A 10,912-nucleotide genomic window follows, 5' to 3' on the forward strand; every position below is an offset into this window, starting at 1 on the left:
CCCAGGAGATGGCCGAGCGCCCGCCTGCGGATGGGAAGTGGGGAACGAATTCCTTGTTTTGCTTGCGTGCCTGGCTTTTGCTTTCCCTATTAAACTGCCTTTATCTTAAACCACGAGTTTTCACACTTTCACCCTTCTAACCCCCCCGCCCCATCCCAACGGGTTAAACCGCAACGGTCCTTTTGAGGTGCCCAACTTGAACGCACAACCCTGAGATTAAGAGTCTCATGCTCTACTGACTGAGCTAGCCAGGCACAAATCCAAAACATAACCACATACTAGCTACTATGAAGAAAATTAACTCTATCCCAGCCAAAACCAGCACAGTTCTGAATAGTGAAGACTTCATATTACATAAGTTTTTCCCCAGTTAGGGATTACTGCCGTTTGCAAACTGTATAACTCTTGATGCTCAAATCCCCAAGTGCACTTTGACTGTATTTGCTTGGCCAGGAGACATTTCCATCAGCTCACATCCATTCGGGTGTTCAGCCATCTCCAGGGAAGCGGGACTCCGTCACGCGTAACGCTTACTTGGGCAGACAAACGTCACCACTCCGAACACTCCCCCTGCTTCCTCCTCCTTCCCCCGGTTTATACACTCGGCGTGACGCCGTATGCTGTGGAATACCCCCTTGGCCAGCCGGGCTCGGCTGTCCCGGCTGTGCCCCCTCCCAGCCCCCCGTGCACCCCCAGCCTGCTCGCCGGTCAGCCAGCGCAAGAAGCCGGACCGTCTTTGACGGCCTCGCAACAACTGAAACCATCCCTGAATTATCAACACGGATTTCATCCCAAATCCGAAACGTAGCCCCATACTAGCTGCTATGAAGAAAATTAACTGTCTCCCAGACGAAACCAGGATATCCGAGCTGGCAATAAAGATCTCACCTCCTTCTTCTCCCTATCTAATCTGTCCTTGAGCTCACTCAGGAATTGTTCCTTCTCTTGTTCCAGCTCAGTCCTCTCTTTCTGACGAGCTTCCTCCATTTCCAGCTTCATTTTCTCCAAAACAAGCTGCTGCTTCCTCTCCAGGCTCTCCTTCTCCATTGCCTGCTGGGATTCCCACTCTTCTCTTAGTTTCTGCAGTGTGACCTCTTGCTCTGCCCTGGTAGGTTTGCGACAAGAACACAGACAGAAGCAAGTCCTAAGTCAGTACTTTACCACCAAACTCCATTTAGGAACCAGAGCCGAGAACCACAGCGCACAGATTCACAAGCGTATCAACTAGGGCCTTGGAAATGAGCAGCAAAGCAGTCAGCTGGAGACCGGTCAAATACACAAAAGAGAAATAACACAATCTAAGTTTTCCAGGGTCTGCCTTCTCTGCCTGCCCAGTTGTTTCCACCGGCCCGAAGAGCCATTTGACAGGGACATCCACCCAAACCGAGCAGCTATCCTTGTAGACACCGTTTCCTTCATTTACGTGCCCCAGAGCCGTGCCTGGTCCCACGTTACAGCAACATCGCTCTTCGGGACACTTACGTACTACGTGCCTCTTTAGCAAAAGCTCATCGGCTCCAAGGCAGCGGAGCTCGTACCGTGACGGTCCATCACTTTTGCCTTCTATCGACACAGCTCCCCCGCACGTACAGCATCGTCGTTAGGGCCTCGTCCTTGCTCCCAGGGCAGGGCACCAGCTAGGGGAGGCTCGGGAGGGCTAGCACCCCCTCCGAGCGCTTGCTGGCGGCATGCGAGATGCCTCCCTCCCAAACCAGCAGAGTTTACGTCCCCAGGGGCGGCAGCGACACTTTTCACCTTATCTTCTCCTCCTCTGCCTTGGTCTCCGAGGTGATCTTGGCTCGCAGCTTTGAGAGCCTCTCCGTTTCTTCCTTTCTGACACGCAACTCTTCCTCCTCAGAAACCTTTGCCAAATCTTCTTTCAGAGTCCTGAGAGATTAGCAGCCAGAAAAAAAAAAAAAAAGAAAAAAGGTTCAGGAGGCTTTAATATCTTCAAATCGCCTCCCCAAGGCCTATAGATCAGCTGCTGCTCCCACTAGCCATGCCTGCCCGAGCAACGCGTTCTCAGGGCTCCAGACCATTAATTCTCCTCCATACCTTCAGAACCTGGCTGCTGGCACGGGAGACGCAGCCCCCGAGCATCCAACTTCTGCGGTGCATTTTAAAGTGTTAGCATAGGTGGCACTTGGTTGTTTCTGGTTTTTTTTTTTTTCCCCCCTGGGTAAATGAAATCAACTCCTAGTAAACGGAAGCAGGCTCCCAGCCAAGGTACCTGGATGCATTAGTGCATCCGTAAGCTCTGTATTTCCATACGACACCCTTTTTACTACTGCTTTATTACTGCATAGGCATTTTTCCCTTCAGGTCCAACTCCCGTCTTCCTTCGCACCCAAGACAGCATTCTCATGACATCCCACGTCAGGATACCGTTTCTGGCTGGCTCAGCGTGCTGAGAATGTAAGTATCAAAGCCACCCAAAATAAAATAGGAGCCCCGAGACAAAAGTCCCCCAGGGTGAGGACACAGCTCCCAGGGCTGTTCCGCTGCCCGGATTGCCATCAGAGCCTCATGCACTGGCTGGGTTTCACACCGACATCCATGCTCTATTCCTTAAAGTCTCGTTTGGAAGTCCCTCTATAAAACATACAGCTCCAGAGTTTCAGATAGTTCCTCTGGGGTAACCTCATCTCCTCTAACGCTCCAATTTCCAGTCCTGTTACCACCATTTAGCCCAGGATTTGAACGTCTGCCAGGCGGTAACGCTCCAAGCGCTGAACTGGAAACTTTTCCCAGGTTAACCATAAGAGACGGGTTCAGAGCTCTGAAAGCTGCACGTGTACCGAATCGGAGCTCGTCTTGCAAGAGATGGGAAGATGCTCTCTCCTCTGTAGCGGAGAGCGCTTTCCTGAGGCACTGTGCTCTCTGCACGCAGCACCCACAGCAGACCGCTACTCATTTCGCGACGTGCGGATCCTCACGCACAGGCTGCTCCGTGCCAGGCAGAGTCTCGCGCTCCTCTTCCCCAGAAGCCTGGTTCTTACCTCCTTTGCCCACAGCTCTGCCAAGCAGCACCACTTCCAAGGTGGTGGCCTGTAACAGCACAAGCCTGTGGCCACCGGCCCTGAAATCACAGCTAGGAAAGGCTCGGAGGAGAAATAGAGGGGAGATGGAGTGAAAAAGGAAAGTACCTGAGGGATTTTTCTTTTTGCTGATGGAGCTTCTCAGCTTCTTCCTCCTCCTGCTGCCTCATCTCTTCCTGGAATTGCTGAATTTTCTCCTCCTTCGCTTGCAATAAATGGATTTTCTCTCGCTCAAGCTCTGTCTCCAGCTCCTCGGCCATTCCCTCCAGGGATTCTTCGCTAGGCTGGTTCAAGGACCGCTCGTGTTCCATTTCCTTCTCCGGTCGCCTACCAAAAGAGAAAGCTCCTTTGGCAAAAGGGCGACAGAAAACCGAGTAAGGTGAAAGAAACAGCGACATCCCCCAAACCGTATCAACTGCAAACCAAGAGTCTCAGAGCCACCTACTCTAGAAGGTTCACTGTCGAAGGGGAAGGACCCGCAGGACCCGCCCCAGACCGCGGCCGCGTGCGGGCTGCTGCGCAGCCCTGGCTGGTTAGCTCGCAGGCGGCGAGGAACGGCCGTGTAGGTGGGTGGAGGGCACAAGCTTGCTACAGGAAAGCCTTTTTTTTTTTTTAACAAGGCTGTTGGGGAACACACAGCACACGCTCAAGGTTTTGAGTGCCGTGGTATCTCAGGTAGCAGCTTGGGGACGCCCCACGCACCGCTGGTGGGACCACTCTGACTCCCAGAGAAACTCTGACCAATAAATTGTTAACCCCAGCCCCAAGAGCACTCGGGGCCCAGATAATTCCTATTTTGGCCAACTAGAGCTCACCTTGCGAGGGCAACACGGTCTCGCTTCACGAAGGATCTGGTAGCTATGAAAACCTGGCTAGGGCTGCCAGGCACAGCAGCAGATGCCGTCAGTACCCGTTTTCAGCCCAGGGATTCTGACGGACCAGGTATCTTTCTGCAATTGTGATCTGAAGCGTGCTGGGAGTTTGCCAGCTCCAGGCAACGGAAAGCTCCAAGCGCTCCAAAAACCCAAACCCAATCTGTTCCTGATTAAGCTTTGTCAGACAGAGTGCAGCAAAATTATCAGGTCTGAGAGCGACTGAAGGGGAAGGAGGGGAAAGCCAAGATGACTCCAGGAAAAAAAATTTTATTCTGCCCTCATGAAAGCTAGAGCAGCAAGGTCTCCTCGTGCTCCAAGACTGTTAGCGTAAGGCAGAGGGACTTCTGTTTCGCCAGGAATCAGGGAAATAACAGCCCCAGTAATACAGCCTTGGGTCAAAAGAGAAAAGGTCGCTTATGCGGTCATTAACAAGACAGCAGAAAGAGTAGCTGGGTTCTGGAAAAACCCCGCTTCACTAGTGCTCCCCTGTAACACTGCAGCGGCCCAGAGCGTGTAGAGATGCCTACAGACGGCGTCATTTATCAGCTGCTCTGCAAAGCATTTCGGCCACTTCCACCTTTTTATCACTTTCTTCCTTTTGCCCCAGTTTCTTGCTTAAAAAGAGATCCAGCCAACACACCCCCCCCCCACTCCTCGACACAATTCCCAAGAAAGAGGGAGACCCTGTGCCGGTCCCCACATCAAAGGCTGCTGCTCCGCCACTTGGCCCCGAGACGCGCTGCCTGTTTTTTCCAGTTGTGCGGGTCTGCCTTTTGCCGGAGGAAGCAAGCCAGCGCGATCGCTTCCGCCGAGATCTTCTCCCGCAGCGGCACCGCGGGTACGTATCTGCAAAGGCCATCGACGTAGCACGCCGACAGACTGCCGCCTTCTGCGGGGAACCCGAGCTCTACCGTCCTGCGCCCTGACCCCATCTCACAGCAACCAGCGCTCCCGGGGACTGTAAAAGCGGGGTGATTTGTCAGGTTTTTGTTTTTCCCCCCTGATCTCAGCACCGCTCGGCAAGTGAGCTCAGGAGCCTGCGTGAAAGCGTTTATCGAAGGAGGGCGAACGCTTACAGCCTCCTTAGCGACACCGATAAGAAAGAGGCTTTTCCAAGCACAAAGCAAACGGCTCTTTCTCCGCCCCGTGGAGTCCTGTGCCACTGAGCCCAAGGGCTGAGCCGCCGTCCTCGCCCTCCCCAGTACCGACTGTTCACTTGGCACTCTCGCCCGCGAAACAGCTGCTCGGGGATGTTCCAGCCCTGCTGTGCCCACCAAACAGCGTCTCCTCGCGTGCTGACTTCACACGCCAACTTCCAATGCCACAAAGGGGAACAAAAGGACAAAAGCTGTTATGCTCACGCCACCGGGGACTTAAGCGAAGCCCTTACGCTTTCTGCGGGGCAGCGAGCTCCTCCGGATCGATTAGGCTATCCGGCGATCCCTCCTCCAGCTCCTGGGCCACGGCCTCCTCCGGCTTGGGATTCTCTAAAGCAAAACGCTTCTCGCCTGGCGTTTCACGAGCGCTTTGATCCCCCTCGCTTTGCAGCACGAAAAAGGTAACAGAAGACCAGATCAGCACGGAGCAGATTCTAGCAGCTGCTGCAGGCGGATGAGACCGAGGGAAGGCGGGATGCGCAGCTGACCTAGACGGGCCCCGAGCCATGCCTGCTGACGGGCCCCGTTCGTCCAACACGGGGCTACCGAAGGCACAGCACAGCTCCAAACCATGCACACCGCCTCGAGCCTTGCCAGGTTAACAGGCAGCTGAGGTGGCAGTCTCAAAATGCCGAATCCCTTCCCTGGATTATTTCCCCCCCCCTCCCAAGTCCTTTGAGAATTTCCCCGGGATAAGTCAGCCCTATTAGCAACACTCTCACTGTTGCCCACGTTATAGATGGAAACGTTGGCATGTTTACATCTACAGTCCTACTTCATCTTAGCAGTACAGAGAGAAGAGGCAAGCACAAGCTAGCTTTACAGGCAGAGAGGAAGAGAGGATGTACAGCTGGGAAGCAGGTACCAAGCGATAAGGAGACAATTCCTGCAGGCAGAACACATTTTCAGGGACGTTCACGTGAGCAGCTCCTCTAAGAACAAAGCTGCAAGACCCAAGTGCATGCAGCCAGTCATTAAGATGGACTGCAGCTTCTTCTGTTCACAAGTCTTCCTGGCACAGGCAACAGCTTCTTGGTTCCCAGTGCCCCAGAGTATATGTAACTCTGTGCAGAGGCTAAGAGTTTTGACACGACTCGTCTATAAATGCCACATGCTGCAGCTCTGAGAGTGAGGGGAGGGGCTCGAGAGAGCACAGAGCCCTCTGCTCAGCACAGTATTTCAACTGCTTTAAACAAGTCTCCACAAACAGGCTGAAAACAGCTCCCCTGGACCGTCTACGCCTCGCAGTGACTACGGGTCTGGAAAGCAGCACGGCTCTGGGGGTAACAGCTGGCGCACTCAAGCGGGTTATCCATGTACGAGGACATGAAATAGCTTAAAGCTCACCCCTGGGCAGCCAGTGACTTGCTGTAGGCCACCTCTACGGAAGGAAGCGGAAGAGAACTGTTCACCCCGCAGCTGGACTCTCCTGCTCCCAGTAACAGGCACCAGGCTGGCCCGAGGAGCCTCCAGCTACAGGCTCTGCCCAGTGCAGAGCTGGCAGCCCAGCAGGGCCGGCGCTGCCCCGGAACCAGAAAGGTCTGTCATCGGGCAACGGCCGGTGGCCGACTCTTCCACGGTTAAACGCCACAGGGCGCACCACGCAACGTTAACGGGTTCAGACCGTCTCAGCAAGAGCGTGGCTTTTAGAGTGAGAAAAGTCAGATAGCTGTAAGGGAAACGGAAGCCAGCTCCACATCTGGGGCAGTCACAAGGAAGTGAAAGGCAGGCGGTTTTGCTGCCTACCCAGCCAGAAACTCAAACAAAGCTGAAATCTGCTGAGACAGTACTAAGGAAGCAGCAGGAGAAGCAAGAGGTTGAGTGGAAAAGGCCTGGGAGAAGCTCTGGCATCTCAGGGTGTTCTACAAGGGACACCTGTACAGTGGCGTTACAGTGACCAGAGCAGAGCAGGGGTGGACAAGACAGGAAAGTCACAGGGAGCTAGAGCTGTCTACACCTCCTTTCTTGCCCTGTTTGTACCATACCTCTCGGCAGCTTTTGTTCTTTTGCTTTGCTCTTCCTCTATACTGGCTTTGCTTTGGTCTTTTTCCTCTTCTCCCAGCTCCTGGGCCTGCAGGTAAAAGCAAACAGCGAGGAGTTTGCCGGCTCCTTCACCATCAAAGCCTCGCAGGACCTCAGAGCGGCTCCGAAGGGCAGCGCCGCTCTGGTCCGGCACATCGGCACCGAGGACCAAACAGCAGCCACCGGCTGCTCCAGAGCGCCCAGCTGAACGTGCCAGCCTCCTCTCCCGCAGGTAACCAAGGGTCTCCAAACATCCCAGGAACGGTCCCCAGTGGCACAACCGAGGCACCTGGGAGCTCAGCTCTCCAGGTTGTGGTCTCGGGATTGCTTTTTCACTGCAGAAGGTCAACTACCCTGCCAGCACTCAGCACTTTGGACACAGGTTGGTTTTTTCTACCCCCCGAAGATCATCTCAGATGTCCAAGTAACACTAAACTCCCTAAAAAGCGTAGGACAAAAAAAGTCATCCTAAAAGCAAACGGGAGTGTCGCACACAAAAGCGAAAGGGCGCGCGCGCTGTGGCCGCAAAGCGAATCGATAGACATATTGGGTGTGACGGGAATCACGACGGGACTCGGTCCCGCCTCGCGTCCTGGTTCTCGGGCAGGGCGTGACGGGCGGCGTACACGCAGTCGCACCTACCCAGGGACTGCCGGCTGCTCGCTCCAGCACACGCCCGTGCGGCTGCTGCTAAGAAAGCCAGCCCCCTTGGCAACGCACCGAGCAACTTCAGCTGGCTTATTTATGCCCTAGTAACTACTTGAAATATGAATAGCAAATATCGGAGCGTAAAATAGTCAGCTGCTCCTTTTCCCACCTGCCAGCTACCGAGCCCCTCTGTGCCCGCAGTAGGCGCGCACGCAAGCGTGCGGCTGCGCGGTTCACCTGGGGAGGGGAAGAACTTCCCTCCTCAAGCCGTCAGCCCGACACGAGAAAGCAGCCAGGGCTCATCCTCCCTGCTAGGGCTTCTGGTCCCCGGAAGAACAGCCCATTCCTAAGTTCTCGGGGACCACGGAAACAGCAGGTGAGCTCAGCCCGGGCCCTGCCAGAGCAGACTGTGGAGCAGGGCCAAAATAAAACAGAATTAAACCAGCAGTAATTCATGCAAATGTGCAGTGGAGCAAGCAGCAGCAGGATTCCCTGCAAGTGCTGTCACCTTCCATCACGTCAGCCTGGTCAGAGCCCTCCCAGGCAGCTCCCCCTCAGCCTCCCTCCTGCCCCACTGTAAATAATGGCTTCAATTCCCGAGAACCAAGGAGCTCAGCAAACGTTTTTCCGGCTCAAAAGGGGCTCTGTCACTGCTGCCTGCGGAAGGAAAGACTCCAGACAGATGGAGAAGGAGGTCTTCCTGGGAACATGGATAACCAGTCACAGGGTAATGCTGCTGAGCCCCCGCGGGGGGCCGGGGCCACGCTCCTACCCCGCACGCCTTCCCGGGAGGGCAGTCCCTCCCCGGGAGTCATGGGCTGCAGGAACCTCAGGACACATCTGATGTGAAGACAGCACCGCCCTGCAGGGAACGAGGGCTGATTTCAAGCCTTGCCTGTGAAGTCACCGTGGAGCCTCAGCCCCTCCCGTTGCCTCAGGATGCCCAGCAGTCCCCGCACTGCAAGCGGCGTTCTCTCCTGCTTCAATGCCGGCTGCATCCCACAGCGGAATACCTCACACGCTCACAGTACAAAGCCAGTCTTGTGGCCACGGGAAAGCAGGATGACAGAATAGGCTGTCTCCTCCCCCTGCACAGCACAGTTCCCAAGGGAGCTCAGCAGGAGGATCTCCATGGTCTCCGGCACGCATCAGCTTAGATCGCGTGCCTGCTTCCAGCCCCCCACCGGCGTCACCCTCCGCGCAGCAGCGCCAGCGGAGCGGGATGCCAGCACTTCGAGTGCCTGTGAAGAGAAAGGCGAAAGGAGCAGCCTCCCCGCTGCCAGGGGAGCGCCAGGTCTCGCAGGAAGATGCCCGCACAGCCTCTGCCAACACACACCAACCAAAAGCCTCCGCTGCTGTGCTCGTGCAGCTGACAGAGGCGGTCTTTTTTTAGAAAGAGCATATTTTACCAGTATGTTCGAAGCGAGGCAAGCTCACTACGTGGCAGTAAACACGCTCCTACGAGCCAGAGTCTGACTTCAGACTAGCCTCTGTCTACCGGCATGGAAGAGGAGCTGCAGTTCTGCAGGGGCACCATTTCAAATCCACCTCTCTCCTCAAAACCGGGCTGTAATCAACTCGGAACGCGGCTCCTCCAGCAAGGCATTTGTATGCACAGCGACGGCTGCGGCAAGAGGCAGAGGGGGAGAACGCAGCAGGCGTATGTTTTGTTTTCCCTTCACATCTGATTATGCTCATTATGAGGCACAAGAGGACAGGTGGATTCTCCAGACACAACCTTACAAACTGGCTTGCTCCTCTCTGCTGGACAGGTGGTGAGTTCGCCACTCAAGGTCTCCTCCAGCGCAGCTGATCAACTCACTTACAATCAGAGCAAGGCTGAGTAAACCCCAGCTGGAGCCTGACCCTCCGCCTCGCCGCGCGCCACGCTCTCACAGCCAATGCGCCGACAAGCCGGGACGATGCGGGAGAGGGCTCGGTAGGAACGTGGGGCTGAGGAAGCCAACTCAGTAACACGCCGAAAAGACAAGGCTAAAACCTCCGGATGCACAGCAATCCTCTGCAATCAGAGCTGCCCGATCATCGCTACATCCCGGGCTGACGTGATAGAGGAAGCACAGGCGTGTGCATGCATACATGTGCTCCTTCACATGCCAGACTCACTGGAAGGAGCCTACTTCCCCCCCAGCCCGACACAAAAGCAGGCAAGACAGCCAGATGCTTAAAAATAAGCTTCCCTAAACCAAAATCTGTCAGAGGGAGTTAACCTCCTTCTCTTCCCACTTGTACTATCGTTTCGTTACGCGAATCCTTTCCATCTGCTTAAGAGAAAGAAAAGGACAAGTATATACTCACAAAAGAAAAATAGACTCTGCTTCACACCATTCCCCAGGAAAGCTACGCTTTATCTACACTTGTATCGGGCAGGGAAGGCACACGCGTGAGCTCGCATGCGTGCACCCCTCAAGCCACTTCTACTCGAAGAGGACATTCTTCGTGCTTCTCCCCTCCGCAGGAGGAACACACGAGCAGCCCCGCTCTAATCCCAGACACTTAACACGTCAATCCTGTTTGCCCCTGCAAAGCCTTTGTGCCGACGGCATCGTCCTGCCGTTAGCGCACCCCATTACAGTGTTGCGCCCTGCCTATTCACGAATCGGTCCCTGCTCGCGTCTATAGCGCTCACCTCGCACGTGGGGCCAGCCGAAACAGGAGACAGAACCCCCGCGTCCAGCACCTGCTCAGAAAGCCGACTCTGGAAAGCCTAGAGAAGAAAGCAGAAGATCGGCGTCTGGTGAGCACGTGCAGGTTTTGCCAGAGATCCCGAGAGCAAAATCCTAACACAGTTTGGAACCCACACTCACCGACCCACAGACAGCGAGTCTTCCGTAGCACTAGATACTTCAACAATCAGAAAATTTTACAGGACGTAGGAGATGGCTACACCAAGACTCAGGCCCACGCCCAAGCACAGCCCATATCTGCACTGCAGACAGATGGCTGGGGCAGGGGCTCGGCCAGCAGCGAGTTGGCTTTTCCCCTTCCCAAGCTGCAGAGGCGCAGGCAGGGAAGGCGGTTTGCGCAGAGCTATCTGCTGGGACGGTGGCAGACGGGGTGCCCAATAAATCAGGAATCCCCACGGGCTTGGCCGCTGGCAGCATGCGGCGCGAAGGCTCCCTTCCCCGACAGTCCCCGGGGAAAGTCTCCCCGC

General features: G+C 55.3%; 1 protein-coding gene across 1 annotated transcript in view; it reads right to left on the reverse strand.

Annotated features, from left to right (window-relative positions):
• CEP164 (centrosomal protein 164kDa) overlaps window positions 1-10,465 on the reverse strand; it is a gene marked incomplete at both ends in the record, with an annotated part of 20,514 nt that extends 10,049 nt beyond the window's left edge. Inside the window, 6 exons of the mRNA XM_010296097.1 lie at window positions 889-1,105; window positions 1,756-1,887; window positions 3,147-3,365; window positions 5,304-5,453; window positions 7,056-7,141; window positions 10,388-10,465. Coding sequence (XP_010294399.1) covers window positions 889-1,105; window positions 1,756-1,887; window positions 3,147-3,365; window positions 5,304-5,453; window positions 7,056-7,141; window positions 10,388-10,465 — 882 coding nt within the window. The remainder of the gene's footprint in view (window positions 1-888; window positions 1,106-1,755; window positions 1,888-3,146; window positions 3,366-5,303; window positions 5,454-7,055; window positions 7,142-10,387) is intronic.
• Window positions 10,466-10,912: the final 447 nt, after the last annotated feature.

The sequence above is a fragment of the Phaethon lepturus genome, unplaced genomic scaffold (genome assembly GCF_000687285.1).
Source record: "Phaethon lepturus isolate BGI_N335 unplaced genomic scaffold, ASM68728v1 scaffold23770, whole genome shotgun sequence".
Taxonomy (NCBI): Eukaryota; Metazoa; Chordata; class Aves; order Phaethontiformes; family Phaethontidae; genus Phaethon; species Phaethon lepturus.